The sequence below is a fragment of the Ammospiza nelsoni genome, chromosome 22, assembly GCF_027579445.1.
Source record: "Ammospiza nelsoni isolate bAmmNel1 chromosome 22, bAmmNel1.pri, whole genome shotgun sequence".
Classification (NCBI taxonomy): Eukaryota; Metazoa; Chordata; class Aves; order Passeriformes; family Passerellidae; genus Ammospiza; species Ammospiza nelsoni.
Window position 1 is genome coordinate 3,100,634 of NC_080654.1, and position 21,307 is coordinate 3,121,940.

The 21,307-nt window shown below is 47.9% G+C and overlaps 2 protein-coding genes across 3 annotated transcripts; one reads left to right on the plus strand and one right to left on the minus strand.

Moving 5' to 3' along the window:
• The first annotated feature begins 1,047 nt into the window (after window positions 1-1,047).
• TPRG1L (tumor protein p63 regulated 1 like) lies at window positions 1,048-5,000 on the plus strand. 2 transcript variants are annotated; one of them, XM_059487509.1, is made up of 6 exons: window positions 1,048-1,254; window positions 1,354-1,445; window positions 2,017-2,193; window positions 2,717-2,870; window positions 3,533-3,758; window positions 3,953-5,000. In XM_059487509.1, exons 1-5 carry the CDS (start codon window positions 1,051-1,053, stop codon window positions 3,725-3,727), a joined length of 822 nt encoding a protein of 273 aa, XP_059343492.1. In that variant the 5' UTR covers window positions 1,048-1,050; the 3' UTR covers window positions 3,728-3,758; window positions 3,953-5,000. The 2 variants fall into 2 exon arrangements, with proteins under 2 accessions (XP_059343492.1, XP_059343490.1); XM_059487507.1 differs by having other exon boundaries at window positions 3,533-5,000.
• Window positions 5,001-5,385: 385 nt separating this feature from the next.
• On the minus strand, window positions 5,386-20,850 carry WRAP73 (WD repeat containing, antisense to TP73). The gene is made up of 12 exons (XM_059487525.1): window positions 20,724-20,850; window positions 19,548-19,700; window positions 18,912-19,028; window positions 12,605-12,677; window positions 11,691-11,794; window positions 10,819-10,905; window positions 10,161-10,295; window positions 9,997-10,074; window positions 8,646-8,751; window positions 8,054-8,179; window positions 7,129-7,320; window positions 5,386-5,860 (listed from the first exon to the last, which is right to left on the minus strand). The coding sequence occupies exons 1-12, from the start codon at window positions 20,790-20,792 to the stop codon at window positions 5,751-5,753; spliced, it is 1,350 nt and encodes a 449-aa protein (XP_059343508.1). The 5' UTR covers window positions 20,793-20,850; the 3' UTR covers window positions 5,386-5,750.
• Between the last annotated feature and the right edge of the window lie 457 nt (window positions 20,851-21,307).

Here is a 21,307-nt window from a genome sequence, read left to right on the forward strand (position 1 = left end):
GTGTGTGACAGAAATGACACCTGGTACCTGATAGAGCTCTAGGCAGGGGATGTGACAGCACCCACCACCTGGTACAGCCCCAGGTTTGTGATGGTGACAGTACCCAGTGCTGGTGCAGCCCCAGAGTGTGACAGTGATGGCATCTGTTACCGAATCAGCTCTGAGCAAGCGATAATGACAGCACCATAGCAAATTACTTAGCCATAAGATGATGACTAATGATAAGATAATGACTTAGCCATGGCAAATCTAGTGTTGGTAAATCCTGTGCCAGCCACCGCGGTCATACAGGAGACCCAAATTAACTTTATAACGGCGTAAAGAGTGGTCACATGTTATCCAAGTAGCCAAGATTAAAAAGCAACTGAGCTGTCACAAGCCTAAGATGCCAATAAGGCCTCCTCATCAAAGAAGATCTCAGAACAACTGCTTTGTACAGCCCCGGGTGTGAGACAGCAATGACATTGGGTATCTCATACAGCTCTGGGCAGGGGATGTGGCAGCACCCACCACCCACACCCAGTGTGATGGTGACACCACCTGACACCTGGTACACCCAGTGTCCGATGGTCACAGCACCTGACACAGCCCTGGCCATGTGACAGTGACGATATCTGGTACCTAATCAGCTCTGAGCAAGCGATAATGACAGCACCTACTGCTTTGTACAGCCCCGGGTGTGTGATGGCGATAGCCCCAGCAGCCGTCGCTGTGTGACCATGACAACACCCGATACCAAGGCCTCATCCCGCATCCCACTGGGTCCTGGCCAAGCATCCCGGGCAAGGCTGCAGTGCCGGCTCCAGGCCGAGCATCCCGGGCAGGGCTGCAGTGCCGGGTCCAGGCCGAGCATCCCGGGCAGGGCTGCAGTGCCGGGTCCCGGCCGAGCATCCCGGCCGAGGCTGCAGTGCCGGGTCCCGGCCGAGCATCCCGGCCGAGGCTGCAGTGCCGCCTCCCGGCGCGGCGCGGAGCGAGAGGCGGCTCCGAGCGCTCCGCCCGCCCCGCTCCGCCCCGGAAGGCTCGGAGCGCCCGCCCGGCGCCGCCGCCGCGATGCTGCAGCTGCGGGACGCGGACGAGTCCGGCCCGGCCGGCGGCCCCGGCAGCCCCGGCAGCCCCGGGGCCGCCACGCTGGTGCCGGGGGGAGCCGGGCCGCCCTTCGAGCCCGCGGCAGCGCCGGCCCGGCAGACGCTGCGGCCGCTCAGTGTGCGCACCGCGGGCCGCGCCGGCCGCCTCCGCCAGTACTTCGTGTTCCGGGTGCGCAACGGGAGCGGCGCGGGGCGGCCGCGGGCGCTGCCCGCACGCCCTGCCCTGCCCTGACCGCTGCCCTGTGCTCTCTGCCTTGTCCCCCCGCAGCCCGGCACCATCGAGCAGGCGGTGAGCGAGATCCGCGTGGTCGTGCTGCCCGCAGAGGACGGGGAGGTGCAGAGCGTGTGGCTGCTCACCGAGTGAGTTCCGCGGCGGGATGGGATGGGATTGGGATGGGGAGGTGAGAGCTTGGCCCCGCGGGGTTGGTCCGGAGCCGCACAGCCTAAGCGCTATTCGGTATTAAATCTGCTGAATATTATTCCATGGTCCAGGCTGGCTGCGGCCATCATTATTTCATTATTTCTTTATAACCCAGCCCTCCAGATCGCGACCAACACACCCCAGTTAACCCCTTATGAAATCCAGTCCCACAGAGAACCCACTCCAGCCCAGGCTGGCTGCAGCCATCATTATTTCTTTATAATCCAGCCCTTCAGCTCCAGATCAACGCTCCTGAGTTAACCCCTTACAAAATCCAGTCCCATTCCTGCAGTAAAGCACAGGCACAGCTTCAACAAACCGAGTCAAAGCCCCGTGTGTGCAGCAGGGCACAGAGCATCAGCCCTGCAGATGCCAAGCAAAGTGACAGAAAATACAGCGTCACCAAGACTTCAGATTTGTTCTCCTCAGCAATTCTCCTTTCTGCCAAGCTCTGGAGTGTTCCTAGCCATGAGTCAAAACCACTTAAACTCAGCGGTGCTCTCTCCCCAGAATCGATCACTGGAACAACGAGAAGGAGCGCCTTGTCCTCATCACAGACTGGTCCCTCCTGGTCTGCAAGTACAACTTCATCAGCCTGCAGTGCCAGCACGTCACCAGGATTGCCCTCAGTGCTGTGGACACCATCTCCGTGGGGGAGTTTGTGTTCCCACCCAAATCTCTCAACAAGTAAGCAGCCACAGGTTATTTGGAACAGATTGAGCTCTCAGCCTGACCACAGGAACGGTGTGAGAATTCTTCCTTTTGTTTGCTTAACTTTGCAAACAACTCCTGAAGCTTTACTACAACTCCTCAGGGTAGCTGCTGGTTTGCTGGGGTGGTGAGTAATTGTACTAACAGCAAATTGCTCAAGGACTTTCAAGATAAGAGGAGTAGATTTGGGAGCAGAAACTCATCACCATTACATAATGCAGTAAGTAGTAATAACCTCAGCATGAGTAGAAAGCTGTGAGTGGCAGGACACAGGGGCTGTCACAGGCTGTGAAGGATGGCCAGGGTGTCCCAGGTACTTCTCCTTCTTGCTCTCAGCTCATAAGAATGTCCCTTTGCACATTCCAGGGCCTGAATTACTACATTTCTTCAGTAAAATTTATTGTCACTTCTATTTCAAGAGCAAGTCTTTTTCAGACAGAACATTTTTAGTTAACCTTGTTCAAAGCCAAGTTTTACCGTGTTCATTGTGCACTGGCAGGAGGGAAGGCGTCGGCATCCGCATCCAGTGGGACAAGCAAAGCCGAGCCTCCTTCATCAACAGGTGGAACCCCTGGTCCACCAACATCCCCTACGTGACCTTCACCGAGCACCCCATGGCTGATGCTGACGAGAAGATCTCGTCCCTGTGCCGGGTAAGGAGCTGCTCCAGGCACCTCATTGAGCTCATAGGGTAGACACAACTTCAACACAACACATGAATTAATCAAAATCAGTTACATCACAGGTGGAACTGGGAGTTCTATCTCCCCAGACTCCAAATTTTGATTTGCAAGGTGGCCCCATTGCCCACTTCTGCCAGCTACCCATAAGTGGGTGAAACACAGAGGAAGCCAAAACTTCCAAAGGTGCAGAGTCCTGTAAAGCCCAAAAGAAAATGGATCTTGGGCTGTGCTCTTACTTACCTGACAGGCTGATGGATATTTAATCTAGGACTGCCAGCTAATTAACAGACAGTTTAATTGCTCACTGAAAACCTTCACTGAGGTGGTTCTCTGTTCTCTTTGTAATTGGCACTTCCCTCTGAAGGTTTGCCTAAAATTAGAACACTATTAAGCATAACACATCAGTGAGCAGGGCAGAACCACAGTCAGAAATAAACAGCTGGTCACTGATAAATCTTTACCCTGTTTAAGTGTCCTGTGCGAAATTAACTGAATCACTGAGGTTAAATATCAGACTGTGACTATCATAGCCCATAGAGCCCTGACAGCTTTAATGGTAATCCTTCACCATTCCCTATCTGCTTAATAGCTTGTAAAACAATGCCAAAGCAAGGTGATTTCTTTTCTTCCAGCTGGAAAACTTTCAAACCCAGCTGATCCAGGCTGTGAAGAAAGCCCACAAGGAGGGCCCAGTGCCAGGAAGTGCCAACGGGGTGTTGGTGCTGGAGCGGCCCATCCTCATCGAGACCTACCTGGGACTCATGTCCTTCATCAACAACGAGGCCAAGCTGGGCTACTCCATGACAAGAGGCAAAATTGGATTTTAAACCCCCTTGTGTGTCACCTGTTCAAGGGCAAGTGAGTTGGGGAGAGGGTGCTGAGGGCAGAGCACGTGATAAAGTTGCCAGGGAAGGGAAAGGAAAGGAAAAGAAAGGGGGACGTTGTAGGACAGTTCGCAGGTTGTTTGGGGAAGGCACAGGCTGAATTTAAAGCACAGGGTGGTGCCAGCCTTGTATTTTGTACCTGATTTGTACTCACTGGTCCTTATGCAGGGTGAATGAGCCATGGTGTGTTCTGTGTCCCAGAGCCTGCTCTTCCCAGTCCATCAAGTGCCACTGGAACCTGCTGAAACCCCCAGAGCACAGCAGGACCTTGGTGCCACTGGAACCTGCTGAAACCCCCAGAGCACAGCAGGACCTTGGTGCCACTGGAACCTGCTGAAACCCCCAGTTGGTGCCATTGAACCTGCTGAAACACCCAGAGCACAGCAGGACCTTGGTGCCACAGCCCTGCTGTATCCCTGTGTGCAGTGTCAAATCCTGTCGTGTGCTTGGGACTCCCTTGTGTGGTTTAAGAGGAATTGCTGTTCCTCTTAATCACCATGATCTCAGAGCTCTGATTAATGCCTGTTAGGAATTTCCAAAGCTGTCAGTCAAGTCTTTAGCAGTATTTGCTAGCTTTTGCTAAAGCTGCCACTGTTCCACCTGCTCAGCAGCAGTTTGTGAACTCAGTATGCATTTCTGAGCTTCTTGTAAAAATCCCTTTAAGAACTTACTGGAACTTCCTCTCTACTTCTGTTTCTTTGCTGCAGCCACAGAATAAAGACTGTTGTGAGAGAACGTTGCCAAAAGCCTCACAAACACATTTGCCTTCAAAGCTGTTCTTTGTAGAACTGAAAAGGAATTCTATTTTGGTTAGATTGATACTCTTAACCATTTTTCTTAAATCTACTCTAGTTTGGGCCAGGACTTTTTAATGGATACAGAGAAAACTTTCAGCACTGTGTGTCAGCCTTGATTCATACATTCCTGCACTGAACCTCTCATCCAGGGATGACATTCAGGAGAGATTACAGCTGTAATTGCTCAGGAGGTGACTCTAACAAGCTTTTTCCTTGTGCATGACCTTCTCTCCATGCTCTTTCCTCAGAGCTGGATGAACACTGTGCCACAGTGGTTTTGATCTTAATGTAGGTGAGTGTTTGTGAAACTCCTGTTGCAGTCAGTCCTGACTCCAGCTTTCCAAGCTTCTCCATGTGTTTTTTAAGTTACCTGTTCAATTTTCATTAACCTTGCAGTAAAGTTAAAATTTCAACTCTTACTTGGTATTTGTTCTTCATTTTCTGGAGATTGAGGCTGTGTAATTAGGTAACAAAATAAAAAACATCCACTAAATTCCTAAACAAGAGGTTCCCTCCTTGGGAGGATACAGGGGAAAACAAGGAAGGATTCCAGCTGCTCCTTCCCTGCCAAACCATCCACTCCTGTTGGGCACCAGAGCTGGGACAAAATTCCCATTTCAGTTACCTTTAATTCAGCATCTTGAAGTGTCAAATTGTGATCCCTCTGGCAAAGATTCCATGTAATAAATCCACGCTGGCCCAAGCACAGTTACTGTCACCCAAAATTATTTGTGTGCAAGTAACAGTTTCCTTGTGCTGGGATAAATCATACATCATCACATCACTGACCACACTGAAACAGACTTTCAAGTGCAGAGGTGCAGGTTTATAGTTTGTAACTATCAAAATATTTATTTGAAATAGAAAATTTAAATAATAGCTATACATTATATATACACAGAGCTACAGTTTTAGAAAATAAGGGTTCAGAGTTGAAAAATATCAACTCCCTCAATATTCAGGTTTTCTTGCAATAAACACTCATTCCTTACATTGCACTTGCTACATCACTTCATTCAAATGCAGTCACAGTATTTCACACACTGAGCTTGGAGCTCCTTCCAATAAATAACTTACAAATACAAACACTTCAGACTGGGCAACAGGTTTGCACTCCTTTCCTCTTTCTTCCTCAGACTTGGGAGCAGTTTTAATGCATTTTAGTTCTTTTATTTTACCTCTTCTCTTTCCAAGTAACACACACAGAAGTGGTCCTTGCTCAGGAGCAGCATGGAGTCCCCACTGGAATGCCAGGAGAGAGACACAATCTGGAAGTCACCTGCAGGAAGAGATCAGTGTGTCAGCAAGTTGGCAGCTCATCCTCCTGCTGGAGGAAAAGGCAGCTGCAATCAGCCACACAAATAAATCCCTGCTGGCCCTGTGCTGTCCCTGAGACATTTCCTGTGTCTCACTATGAGCTCCTCTTTTCCTGACAGTGAAAACACCCATTTTTAAACAGCTCCAAGAACACACCTGAGCCATTTCCAGGATAACACTCGGATCAGTTTATAAATAGAATATTATTTTTCACCAATTCCAGATTCTTTACTTCTTTTCTGTCAGGGTTGGGATTAAATTGTGAGATGGTATTTCTTGTTGGGATTCAGATGTTTGTTAGTTCTTATCTCTGTTACAGTCTTACAAACCCTGAGTTCTACAGCACTTCACTCTAACAAACTAAAAATGGAGCTGTGTCTCTCTCTCTACAAGGCCTTTTAAGGATCAATTCTCCAATTAAGAAATCACATCTAAATTATTTTTACTTTTAACCCAATAATCAACTACCCATGCCCTGCAATGTGAACTTTTTTATCCAATTCCACAAAACCACCTAAACCCACGGGAAAAAAGGGGGGGAAAAGGAAAGGGGGGAAAAGGAAAGGGGGGAAAAGGAAAGGGGGGAAAAGGAAAGGGGGGAAAAGGAAAGGGGGGAAAAGGAAAGGGGGGAAAAGGAAAGGGGGGAAAAGGAAAGGGGGGAAAAGGAAAGGGGGGAAAAGGAAAGGGGGGAAAAGGAAAGGGGGGAAAAGGAAAGGGGGGAAAAGGAAAGGGGGAAACAAAAAAAAAAGGAGGAAATAAAAAGGAGGAAACAAAAAAGAGGAGGAAACAAAAAAAAAGGAGGAAACAAAAAAGAGGAGGAAACAAAAAAAAGGAGGAAACAAAAAAAAAGGAGGAAACAAAAAAAAAGGAGGAAACAAAAAAAAAGGAGGAAACAAAAAAAAAAAGGAGGAAACAAAAAAAAGGAGGAAACAAAAAAAAAGGAGGAAACAAAACAAAAAAGGAGCCTCCACTCTAAAACCTCCATCTTGCTTTATACATATCACTATATTCTAAAACCCCAAACCCTAGGTTTTCCACCCTGTGACATTACACACTTCTACCCAAACTCCACAGTCCCAGTTCCATCATTCCATTCTGGACGCTTCTCCACAGCCTCAGGTCAAATGCAGTTTTCTCTTGACGAGACACTTTTTCCAGCACAGAAAGCCTAAAACTCTCAGCAGCCAAGGCTCCAACAAGTGAGCAGCTGCTGGGAGGTTGTGTGCTCACCTTCCCCAGGCACCTTCACAACCACACAGCCAGCTGGGGACCACAGGTACACTCTGCTGCTGCCCGTGCACACAGCCAGGCGGGGCTGGCAGGGGTCCCACTGGAAGCACTGGATGGTGTACAGCTGCTCCAACACCACTGCCAGCTTCAGCTTCCTGATGTCCCAGATCCACACAGCGTTGGGAATGTTATCTGCAGGGGAAACAGCAATGGTGTGATAGCTGGAGGATAAAAGGATCACATGTGGTTTTTTCTAAATGCACAGGAACTAATTCGTACAACACAAATCTTTAGGTACGCCCCAAGGTTAGCACCACTTGAACCTTCAGGAAATATTGCAAAAAAAAGGTAAAAGTGATCTAGTCCATCTCCCAGTCCTTCCCTGGCTTTTATCACATTTGTCTGATGGGTTTTGCACCTGATCCAGGCACAAACAGCCCCTCAGGACCAAAGGGAAAAATGGAACCTTAATTCCATGAGTTTCGCTATTCAGGAACTCAGTTTCACTACAGCGAAACAGTTTCAATATTCCTCAACAGTTTCACTGTTTAGGAAGTCAGAATTCCTCCTGCTATAGGTTGTGCAGAGTTCTGTCTTTTAAGAGACCCAGCCTGTAAGTGGGAAGATTTGTTTCATTTTCAATACAGTGTGCTCACACAAACTTGAAGAAATATAAAACCCCACTATTTTCATTAAATGCAGAGCCAAGGCTGAGTTCATGCCCCGACCAGCAGTTCTGGCAGCTCCCAACAGTTAACACACACTACAAGACAGGCTGGGATTCCTCTGTAGTTACACATCTCACAACAGAGCTGATTTTACAGGGCCATGACTCTTTTTATAGTGCAAAGGGATCATTTCTGCTAAGGAAAGCCCCACATGCCCCACATGGTTTCCCCTCTGAGGCAGGGCAGTTGGAACTCACCATTTTTGGTGGCCAGGAAACAATTATCTGCACTGAAGGCCAACATCCCAACTCCCACTTTGGGATTTGCCTTGTCAGCAACTGGTTTGATGTAATTTAAAGAAACTGGCACTTGGCAAATGTCATCTGGAACAGGAAATAAAAGTATTTCACTAAGTGAGCCTGGATGGACAATGCATTTATATCCAACTCTTAAAACCCCTCAGCTCTGAAGTGATAGGATCATATTTTACTCTTCTCCAAGATGTTCCAGTCAAAATTTCAATTGTTTTAAGATACTACATCTTCACACAGCCACCCTACTACTATTCCTGCCCTCCTACAGAAAAGGAAAGGCTGGAAATTCAGGCAAGACTGAGATTAAATCAGGAAAATGAGGAGAGCTTAATTTTTCTACTACCTTCTAACTAGTATTTCAAACACTGTTAACCAAAGGTGATTTACAGTGCCACAAACACTGAGACTGATTTTTACTGCCCTAGAGAACATCCAGAGGATCTGTCCCACCATCCAAGGGGCAGAGTTCACCTACAATGTTTATTTAAAGACTTCCCAAGGCTCAAGTGTCTGGTTTGAGTAAACTTTGGCTTACATTTACTCTGTGTGCTGAAGAGAGAACTAGCCAATGCTCTTGTTGGAGGGAAAGAAAGTCTCTCTGTGCCAAGAGTTGGGGATTTCTCCACTTCTTTATACACAATCTACAAAGAAACAAGTGAGAGCTCTACAGAAGGGCCTTGGAGAGTTTGAACAGGGGCTGTTACCAAATACCCACATCCCACTGGCTCATTTGCACATTTAGAACACCTCAGCATCCCCTGGTTCATCAACAGAGGAAAGGGTTTCAGCAGGCAGATCTGAAATCCAGTATTCCCAATGAATCATGGGCTATTTGGAGCCATGATCAGGAAAAACACTCCAGAGAATAAGCCCCAAGGAGTGCACCTCATTTATTATTTCTGACAGCAAATTAAATCATCCCCATTACAGCAGGAACATGAATCTCATTTTTACAACCCAAAATCTTTCATCTGATTCTGCCACAAACAAAGTGCAGCGCTGCAGAAGGAAAATAGCAAAAATATTTTAGTGTGCCTGCTGAACACAAGCACCAGGATAAAACACAGCAACTGCAATTCCTGTCTGTGTAGTGGAGATTAACAGAGCTATTTCCATTTGTTTTCCATGACATATTTTACACCTAACTGGAAGTTAAGGCATTTTTCAGCCATGAGAAGATTTGCTGAGGTGCTTTAATGGCTCGTGCCTGGCTTCTGGTTAAGAGGCAGAGTCATGTGAATATTGCAGGCTTACAATCCACACACAAACTCTTCCAGGAGGTCTGTTCAGTCCCTCTGCAATGGCAAACAGCACCACACACTGTTCTCATTACCTCCAGGGATGAGATCAGCTCGGGATTTTGGGAACAGCAGCTCTGCACCTGCTGCCAACAGCCCAGAATCTGTCAGGCCTTGCAGGTACAGGTATAAAGGATAAAAATCAATGCTGACAGATGTTCCAGGAAATGCCCTTTAGGTGAGCTGGATGAGCCTGTCCACACAGGATGGAAAATCTAAACACAATCCAGTTCCAGCACTGTTTAAAGTTAGGAATTGTATAAAGCTGAGACCAATCTCTCCTGTTCAGTTTTCCAGTTTGTATCTGTAATGCAGCCACCACCTACACCCCAAATACACTGGCATGTGACAGGAGCATCTCAGAATCATTACTGCTCAAGAGAGATGATCATAGACACATATTCCATCAAATTTGAAAGGATTCCCCTTTTTTGTTACGTGCCCAGGTTGCCATGCAATTTCCCAAGCCCTGGCAGGAACAAAAAAGAAAAGTCTCCAGAATTAAATGGATTAATGAGTATCTTTCAGATACAAACAGCAGCACCCAAGCTCTGCTAAGGTCTCCCTGGATTTAGGATCCACACTTACAGTCTTTTTGTTGGTAATGACTGCTGGATGCTCAAGCTCTGTGATCTTCTTCCACGTCACATGGTTCAGGATACGCACCTGGCTCAGGAAACGTGGCAAGGGGAGACTGTTAGGGCAAAGTTCTCCAAATTATTTAGATAAAAGAGGCAGGAAACACTTCTCACCTTTTCATCAAAGCTGCCAATGGCCAGGAATTGGCTGCTGGGACTCCAGGCAATTGATTTGATGCCCAGGGGCCACTCGTAGGCACGGTAGGAGGAGAGCAGGCGCCCATCCAGGGAGTAGAGCAGCACCTTGTACTGAAACACAGCACAGCCACCCCAAAATCCAGCAATGCTGCTGAAAACCACAGGCAGGAAAATCATCCTGCCAAACTCTGCCTGCTTAACATGCAAGTTAAACACAAAGGTACAAATGGTCTCTTATCTAGGAGTTAAGAGGCTTCGTTGCTCTCTTTTTGGATGAGTACTTTCAGTAGCTGTAAAATCACTGTGCAGTGCAATGTCAGTAAAGCTGTACAAAACTCTTACACTCTTCCATTATTATTTCATTATTTCAATAGCAGCTTCTGCAATATTTACAATTTGTTTGCAAGATAAATTAGAAATAATTTGCTGTCACTGAAAGTTTAAAGAACAGCCACATCCATTTGCAAGGACACACATCCCCAACACAAATGTAATATTTAACAAAAACTGGACTCACACTCTTTTATATTCAAAAGAAACATTTTAAACACTAATTATTTCAGTCACTGCTTTATACATGATGGCCAAAGACCAACTTGAGCTCTTCAAGAAAATAATCTGCTTTTCCTCTTACCTCCAGGCACGTGTCCCAGGCTGCCAGTACACAGCCATTGGGAGCCCACTCAATCCCAAACAGATCCTGGGTTTCAGTGTCAAAATGCTGCCCACAAAAGAGAAACCACAAAACCATTTGAAACATGTCAACAAATCCTGTTGCATCTAAGCTGACAGAATGTTCAGCTTTAACCTTTCAAGGCCTACCACAAACACAAAAGAGCTTTTTGTATGCCAGACTAGCAACCAAAATATTTCCTCTTGTAACACATGCTGCATTCAGTGGATCTTTGATCCCCTCTACAGAACAGCAGAAAGTTTCTATACCTTCAAATGAACAGCATTTCATAAGAGAATTAAATTAGTTACACTGATTCAGTCAAAAATCCAAGAAGCCTAATTCCTTGTCTTAAAGCAAGTACAGGATCACATAACCCCAGAACAGTGTGAGCTGGAAGGGACCTTACAGGGACAGGGACAGCTTCCACTATCCCAGGTTGCTCCAAGTTCCATCTTGGAACTTGGGGATGGGGATACAACCTGGCCTTGGACACTTCCAGGGATGGGACAGCCACAGCTTCCACTTCATTAGGGAAAAGCTCTAATGAACATGACAAACATTTAGGGCTATTTCCCAATTTTTTTTTCCCCAATTTTTTCCTGTAAGCTTCTGGTGAGGCTCAGAATTCCCAAATTAGAGGTGACACAAACAGACAAGTTCTTAATGAGGTTTAATTGCCCAGATCCAGCCCGTGAGCAATGCCACCCTCCATGGACTGATCCCATGTGTGAACAGTTTATACCACATGTCCCTAGTACCAAGCTCTCACTGTTTCTCATGGAATAGTGTGCAAAATGGGCAGGGAACTCCAGAGCAGAGGCAGAGCTTACCCTGAGGAGCTGCCAGTTTCTGCACACGAAGATGCTGATGAAATCCTTGCAGTCGCGGCGCTCCGCCACGGCCATGTAGCGCCCGTCCTTGGTGAAAGCCACCCCTGCCACAGCACAGATTAATTAAAACTGGCTTAATTAGAAATCAGACAACAAGGCAGAAGAGCTGATGAGTCTCCAGCAAGGCACAGTTACTCCCAATTCAAAGCAAAGCTAAAAGAGGAGGCAGAATCTCTTCACAGAAGGTCACATTAATCAAGGCAAAGCACAGTGTTACTGATTCGTTGTGTCAGCAATTTTTAAGCTCAGAATGTACAATTTCTCAGGATGTAGAGCTCCAGCATGCTTCAAAACACATCTAACCACTGACAGTTGTTATATAAACCCAGCAGATTTCAAATAACCACTTCATTTAGCCTGGCTAAATGGATCAGTTATGCAACCATCAGGTCTCCACCAACTCCCAGGCATTGCTCCCCATCCTCCTGGATTTTGCATGGAATACATAATTGTCTTTGTCATCTCTGGGATACAAGCCTTGGGCAGGGAACTGCTCACCACAGCCATGTGGTCTGACAGCCCTGACACAAGCTTCCCTTTCCAGCCTTTCCATATGCAGAAGATGACAAAAGTCACTTTGCATTAATGTGTTTTATGGTGAGCACATCCAGCATAATTTAATGTCTTAAAGGATCCCTCAGAGGCAAATACAACACAGATGCACATGTGAAGAGCAGGCACATGGATCAGCTGGAATCCTTCACTCAGACACCACAACCTGGCTGCAGGTGCTGCTCAGAAGGGACAGGACCAGACCCTGTTCCCAAAAACGGGGTTTGTCATCACATTAAAAGTTTTTTTTCCCCTTTCTGCCATATCAAAGGACAATTCCCAGCCAGGTGTGTGACACTTACCTTGCTGGCATGCTTTGGGGTACTTGATGTAAGACACAGACTTGGTGCACAAGGACCACACCGTGATTCGCAGCTGGCACAGAGACAGGGAGCAGATTAAAAAAAATTGTGTAGATTAAAAAAAAATAATAATAATTAACAGGAAAACATCAGCCTAATCCAGCAACACAAAGTGGATCAATGAAACTTCTGTGATTAATTAATTCTGCAGCTATTTTGTGTAACACAATGGGAAGCAGCTATGAGGAATTATGTCCCAATTTCTGGCAGTTAGAAGGGAATTTACCCAAACTTACACAAGTACTCTAGATGGGGATACAAAATTCACAGCACTGATATGGAGAAAAGCTCTTCACAAACACTGAAGTTCCCGACATTGGGCAGTAGATTGGGAGGATGTTTGTGCTAGAGTCACTGTGAAGCTGGAAAAACAGATTCATCACAGAATCTGGAGGAGAGCTGGGGAGTTTCCTGCCTTAATGAATGGATGACAAGTTACAGCCCTTTCAGAACACTGTATCCTTGGGAAAAGGCTATTAAGTATGAACATTGAACTGAATTTAACATTTAGAAACCCTCAGCTTTGACAGCTGATTTGTGTTTTGCTCTTCCCTCCTCAGGCACCCTTACAGAATTACTGAAAAATCCAGACACCCAAAACCTGCTATGCAAAGCAAAAGGCTTTACACTGGTGTTTGGGGGATTTCTGGAGAACTGTGCCTCCACAAGCACCAAGGCAGAGCCAGCCTCCCCACAGCTCCCCAAGGTCACAGCTGCACTGCAGGCTCTGCCCTGCCATCTGCACATTACCCAATTAAAAACAAATACTCCCTCTCCCTTAGCAACGGCAGCCCAGACACAAGGGCATTCACCAGGATGGCACGTGAACCTCTGCATTTGGAGCTGGAGCAAGGAATGTTTCCACACTCAGGTTCTGAACTTGTGTTTTCCTGCATTTCATTGCACCAAGGAACAGCTACAGGTAGGACTTTTTCCAGTGAAGCAACTCTATCACAAAGCTTTCCCTGAATTATTGAACACCAAAATTCATTCTGATCTGATGTAAAACAGCAGCATTGTGCCCATTTGCTCCTCCTCCCACACCCCAGCAGTCTCAGGAGGAAGGTTTTCCTGCACCTTTCTGCAGGTTTGTCCTCAACACTGCTTTTCCTTCCCTGAAGGACCTGGCACTGCTCAATGGTGACACAGGATGCTGAGGGAGCAGCAGGATGTGCCTCACTGGTAACTCTGCAGGCTCTGTGTTGCAACAGAAATTGGAGATTTTTCCCTTGCTGACATGATCAGTTTTGGTGGGAAGCAGAATTCAAGGGATTTACAGGGTTCAAGCCAAGCTTCAGAATCCCAACAAACACCGTCTCCCCATCAGAGATCCATGGAATCCCAAACAGACCCTTCTGCCTTACACATCAGGAAACCTCTAAGATTTGAAGAAATAACACAGAAATTTTTCTCCATGGAATCACAGCATGATTTGGGCTGGAAGGGACCTTAAAGCTCATCTTGTCCCACCTCCTGCCATGGACACAGACACCTTCCAGTAGACCAAGCTCTGCCCAACCTCACAGGGAAGGATTTCTTCTTAGCATCTCACCTAATCCTGCCCTCTGTCAGTGGCAAGCCATTTCCCTTTGCCCTGTCACTCCAGGCCCTTGGAAAATGTCTCTCTATATCTTTCCTGTAAAGAAGGCCACAATGAGGTTGCCCCAAAGCTTCTCCTCTCCAGGCTGGACAATTCCAGGTGTCCCAGCAGAGCTGCTCCATCCCTCTGGTCACCCTGGGGCTCCTCTGGACTCTCTGCAGGAGCTCCAGGTCCTTCCTATGCTGGGACTCCAGGGCTGGAGGCAGCTCTGCAGGTGAGGTCTCACCTGGGCACGGCAGAGGGGCAGAACCTCCTCCTCTAAGTTCAGCAGCTCCTGGAGGAACCCATGAGATGAACATTAATCAACTTTTATTGATTAATGACCCTGGGGCCACTCACTTCCGGTCACCCAAAGCCAGCGCTGTCAGTCTGCTCCTCAGGCAAGATTTACTTTAAAAATACCAACACAATGCCTCCACACATTCCTCTGCAGCAACTGCAGCACTGAAATGCTGCTGGGGACTATTAATTGCATCCCTAAATGCACTGGCTGCCCTGCCTCCCCTGAGCAAAACACTCAGCACACATTCTCCAGCCACTTAATACAGGCTTAGCAGCTGCAGGCTTCGAATGCTCAGGGCTGGATCATCATTTTTCCTGACAAAGGCATCTGAGTGCTGCTACTCAGCCTCAGGAACAGCTCCCCTGGCCTGCTGGGCATCAAACACTTCCATCCTGGACCACACTGCCTGCTCCAAGCCTCAGGAGGCCAGCACAGGTTTCATAGCACAGTCACACGCACAAAAATACACCTGCAAAAACCCAGACTACAATTAAAGATGCTTCTAAGTGTCTGAAAAGCAAAGCTCTCATCTTCATCTATCAGCCACAACACACCTTTAATATCTAACAAGATTACAGAATCACAGCCAGGAAGGGACCTGTGAATCATCTTGTTTCTCTATTCACAGATTCATTGAGGTTGGAAAAGACCACCAGGATCATCAAGTCCAATCCAACCTGTGCCTGATCCCCACCCTGTCACCCAGCCCAGAGCAGCAAGTGCCACCTCCAGGGATGGGGACTCCACCACCCATCTCCCTGGGCAGCACCTGGCCACCTTTTCCATGAAGAAATTCCTCCTGATGTCCAACCTGACCCTCCCCTGGCAGAGCTTGATGCTGTGTCCTCTCATCCTGCTGTTCTTTGTCTGTTCCAAGGGCTGCAGGCTCAGAGGGAAGCACACAGACACATTCTATAATTCCATTTTAACTTCTCATCCAACTTACACAACTGGATGGTTTAGTCTAGTGGTAGGAACATTTAAAACCAAATCATTTTGCTTCCTGAAAGCAGGATCCTTTTCTGTTGTTCCATTTGTGCCCACTCAGACATTCCTACAGAGAAACTCACATTATGTGTTTAATGTATGGATTTCACACCCCCTTCCCTTAATGTTGTGTTTACAACTGAATTGTGACAGAAAGGGAAAACCTTCATATTCCCACCTGGAACATTCCACAAGCTCATTTAAGTTGCCAACATAAATGAGATGAAGAAGATTAGAAGGATTATGTCACAGCTTGCAGACAGGATCAGGAGCAACAGAAACACCAAACACAGAGGGTGAGAAAAGAAACCAAACGCTTCAAAAATGACAGGAAATTTCCATTGCTGCTCGTTGCCTTTCTCAGGAAATTCATGGAGAAGGGACAACTGTTTTTATAGAAGGAGAACAGCCCATGGTTAGTTGAGTCTGCAGCAAGCCCTTCTCCACTGCTTCTTTTGGGGGATACCTTCTCTTCAGCATAGATTGAGTGGAGTTGCCAAACTCAAATCCTCACAATAATGGTGTCTGAGAAGTTTTCAGCTGTTGTTTTGCAGTGGAAAAACAAACCAAAAGCAGAAGCATTTTTAAAATAGCCTAAAAACAGCTGAGAAATAAAAAGTATTTAGATGGTAACGTGATAAACAGCGACCAGGACCACGGCCCGATGTTGACAGCTCCAGGCAGGTGTAGGACTGGTGATTTTCAGCAGACAAAAACACACTTTTAAACAACCTACAGCTCAAATGACTGTCAACTCTTGTCCCAGACTTGACTGGGTCACTCAGCCCCCTTACATAGCAGTGTCTGTCAGCACTGGATTTCAGAAGATTATTCAGAGCACATTCCTCGCCAGGAAGCATTTTTCAGCCAACGCAGCCACGCACAGTTACCAAGGATTAGCTGGGATACACACAGAAACACACACACTTCTCCCTGCTGCTGCAGCCCCAGAGAAGCTCCTTAATGCTTGAGGACTTGACATGGAATGAGACAAAGTACCAAGTATGTTGTTTGTAAGCACAGCTCTTCAGAGAAACACTCCAGAACATCTTCACGCTATTTATCCCAAAATGTGAGGGTCATGAGGAAGCAGAGAATCCCAGGATGGCTTGGGTTGGAAAGGACCTTAAAGCTCATCTTATCCCACCCCTGCCATGGGCAGGGATAACTTCCACTAGGCCAGGCTGATCCAAAACCCTGGCTTTGAGCACTTGCAGAAATGTGAAGAGAATCCTTTTCCTTCAGATCCTTTACCTGCAGCTGTTGGTTAAGCTCTACCTGTGCCTGTAAATTCTGGCATTGGGAGGAGTCACATGGGGTTCAACATCTTCCACAGGACACACTGAGAATGTAGAGTGGATTTCAGTAGAAGAGGAACACTGACCACAAAGAAATTAGTTTTAATTAGCAAATTAGCTGATGAATTCCAAGTGTCAAGGATGGTGCCAGATTCCTTTTTTAGGTGCCAGTGACAGGACAAGGAGTAATGGCCATAAACTAAAACACGAGTTTTCCACCTCAGCATGAGGAAGAATTTCTTTCCATGGAGGGTGGCAGAGCACTGGAACATCTTCCCAGGGAGGGCAGGGAATCTCCCTCTCTGGAGACATTCCAAACCCACCTGGATGCATTTCTGTGTCACCTGCTCCAGGTGACCCTGTCCTGGCAGGGCTGTTGGACTGGATGATCTCCAGAGGGCCCTCCCAACTCCAACTATTCTGGGATTCTGTAATGATTTTTCTGAAGCACTGGTAAGCACAGATTGCTAGAAAGAAATTAGCCCAACCATAACCTTTAAAAAAAAACCTTTCTTAGGGAATAAGAAAGTTCCTTGTGAGCTCTCAGTGGAGTTCATACATTGACCTGAGGAATAACAAGTGGTTACTTGGTGCTGTTTGGAAGTAACCAAAGCCCAGCTGAGCTGACAGGGAACCCCCAAACCCTCCAGAGTATCACAGGATTTGATAAGACATTGATATTAAATATCCTGTGCCCTGCCCACATCCATCCCCCCAGACTGTGGATTCAGCAGGGAGGGAGTAAACACAGCTCCAACCACGGCCTGGCCCTGGCAGCTGTCTGACAACAGCTAATTTAGCAGCCTGTTTACAGCTGGAAAGGAAACTTATCCCAACACAGATGCCAACTTGGCAAAGGCTTAATGAAATCCTCTAAGGTCAAACTGAGTTCTGTTGGGAGGCAATAAATCCTCCCAGGTCCACCCCCACATGCACGTGCCACGAGATCTTCTCTGGGAGCCTGACACAGCCCCAGCCTGCAGCTCTGCTGCTGCCTGGCCAGCAGGGATGGCTGCTCTGCCTCCAGGCTGGAATTCTGGGCTTGCTTTTAATTTTTGTTGCTGCTATCAGGGCAATACACACCTGGGAATACCAAGGTCTAAACTTATCACTCCTGTCTAGAGGGATGGGGGAGTGAGTATACACAAACACAGCAGAGTCCACAGCAATATCCTACCAACAATTTCAGGATATCCTAATATCTTACTAACTAATTTTTGGGGAATTTTGTACTACAGCACATGAATTCTGTGCTAAGCAGTGTTATGGCACAAGATCCTGTCACCTAAAACCCTTCCACATGTTTGGAAAGAGTAAATACAAAATTTAAGTGTCTCACATGCTGTTCTTGGCTATTTTCTGACCCTTCATTGTTGTACTCAATAACAGCAATCATCAGCTCCAATCCAAAAGGTGGAAAAGTCAGAATCCACAAGGTTTCCAACAAACTGACCATCCACAAACCAATTTGGATTCTACATTAGTAGCATTCCCCAATATGGGTTTTAATAAGCATTAAAGGTGTTATAATTTTAATTTCACAAGTTCCACCAGCCGTTTGGCTCCTCGAAAAAATATTTCCAGGATCTGGATCTAAATCTCTGGATTTAGATCCAGATCCTGGAAAACAACTGGAAAAATATTTCCAGGATCTGGATCTAAATCTCATAGGTCACTAGGTCCTTAAGTTTTAATTTAAAATCAGTCTGAAATGTTTAACGTTTGGGTTTTTAACTAGAAATCCTGGGCTTCTCTCACCGTGCAAGCAACATATTGGATTTCTAGGACTGTTGTGATGAATGCCACGAAAATCAAAAACATTAGGATATGCTCTAAACCACACAATGTTACCTTCGAATTTAAGTGTCCATTTTCTACCTTCTCATCAGAAGAGGACAAAATATTAGTGGAACAACAAACACCTAACCTGGAGCTAACCCGAGTTACACACAGGAGTACAGAGCTGCGTCCCTGCTCTCCACCACCGCTGCAGCTTTAAGGGCTCTGGGTTATTTTAGGAGGCAGAGGGCAGGCAGCAACACCTGACACCGAGGGGAGCAAGCCTGCCTGCACACTCACATGGAACTCGGTGGTGTTGAGGATGTGACGCCCGTCCGGACTCCAGCACGAGGCCACCAATCCCGCGGAGCCCTCGTCGATCCTACAGTGCCAGTCCGGCTGCTCCAGGGACCAGACCTGGGGCAGGGAGCAAGCACACAGAGCAGCATCAGCTCAGCCAAAGCTCTGCTCAGCAGGATTCCCTGCAGCTGGCAACAGGCTGCTGCATCCCAGCAACACCCAGCCACCCGCAGCCATGAAGGACTGGCGCTGGATCCCGCTGCAAAAGTGAGTCCCGTGCTTTGTGTGCTCGTGGAAATGGCAAATGATGTGGGGTTGGATTTTTTTTCTGCGATAAATATACTGAATATCCAATATTTAAACAGGTTTAGCTCACTTAACAAGCTTGCGTGTTATTTATTTTCATAAGATAATCTCCAATTCTGATTTGTTTTGCTGGATATTTTTATCTGAAATATTCTTTTTCAAACTAAGATTTTTGTCGTGGCTTTCAAAATCCGGGCTATCCTCAAACTGTGTTACCAATAACATCAGGTGCTTCAGCAAAGCCTCACACTAGTGCTGGCTGTTAAGCTCTCACTCACATCACACCCAAACCCCAGCAGGACACACGCCCTGTGCTGCTTTCATGCTCACCTGGACAAGGCCCCGCTTGTACATGGCACACAGGATGAACTGCGAGTCCGAGGACCACTCGATGTACTGGATCTGATCCGTGCAGGTGTAGAGGTGCAGGATCTGCAGGGTGCTGGCATCCCGAACCACCAAGCGGTGCTGCACACACGAGGCCTGGGGGGGAATGGGGACAGGGCTGAGCTGGGGCAGGATCCTGCATGGAGCACCAGGGCTGTCCCTGCCAGGCTCGCTGTGATGCCAGGTTTAGCTCAGAGAGCATCAATGTTGTGTTTAAAAAAATAAAAATCCTCCCTGTGGGTGGTGAGCCACTGGCACAGGGTGCCCAGAGAAGCTGTAGCACCCCATCCCTGGAAGTGTCGAAGGTGAGGTTGGAAAGGGCTTGGAGCAAGCTGGGATAGTGGAAGGTGTCCCTGAGTGGGACTGGATGAGCTTTAAAGTTCCTTGCACTCCAAACCAGTCTAGGATTCTGTATTCTGTTCTATATGCACTGAGCTCCACTGCAAACTACAGTGAGAACTAGCCCAGGGGGAAAGGGGGTTTTAGAGTAGAGATAGAATCTTCAACTCCATCACTGCTGGGTAAATAACTCCAGTTTTAAAAAATTACTTTCCGTCTGATAACTTATTTTATTTCATAGAATCCCTTAATGATTTGGGTTGGGAGGGATCTTAAAACCCATCCAGGGACACCTTCCACTGCCCCAGGCTGCTCCAAGCTTGGACACTGCCAGGGACCCAGGGGCACCCACAGCTTCTCTGGGCCCCCAGTGCCAGGGCCTCCCCACCCTCACAGAGAATTCCTTCCCAATATCCCATCTAACCCTGCCCTTTGGCAGTTTGAAGCTGTTCTTCCTCCTCCAGCCTCTCCAAACCGTTGTTAAAAGTCCCCTCCATCTTCCCTGTAGGCTCCCTTCAGGTACTACATAATTTAAAGTACTCATTCATCTAACTGATTACGGTTAATTAAACCTAACTCATCTCTCCGGTGTTGACCCTTCGTGCCTCAAAGCCTCCCGGCAGCAGCCTCAAAGCTCAGGCCCGCCGGCTCCGGGGCTCCATCGCTGCCCCGCAGCGTCCGCCCTCAGCCCGGCGGGCCCCGCGCAGCGGCCGCTCGGGGGCCGCGCCAACCGCCCCGTTCCGGGCCGGGCCGCACGGCCCGAGCGCGGCCGGCACTCACCAGGCATTTCCCGTCGGGGGAGAAGCGGCCCAGGAGCCCCGAGAGCTTGAAGAGCTCCGAGAAGTTCATGGCGGGCGCGGCGCCGCCGGGATTCGAACCCGCCGCGCTCCGCCCGCCCCGCTCCGCTCCGCCGGGGCCCGCCGGAAGGGGCGGGGCCGCGCGGGAGGGGCCGCCGCGGGGCACGCCGGGAGTTGTGGTCCCCGCGCCGGCCCGGCAGGGGGCGCCCGGCGGCGGGAAGCGCGCGGGAAAGGCGCGCGCCAGCCGCATTGGTATGCAAATGAGCCGCTAATGAGCCGCGTAACGACGCGGTTAATGAGCTGATGGGCGCGCTCCCCCTCCACTCCGTATCCTCAGGGAACCCTCCCCCTTAGCTGCCGCCTTTCCGCGGGCAACATCCCGCGCATGGAATAGCCCTGACTAATTAACCGGCCCTTCTGGCTAATTAATCAGCCCTTCGGGCTAATCACTATTGCCGGCTAATTACCGACAGCAATAGGAGCACAGGTGGGATGTCCCGCCAGATTCCCCGGAGAGGACAGAGGAACAAAAAATTGGAATAGAGATACCCCAGCAAAAAGGATGTG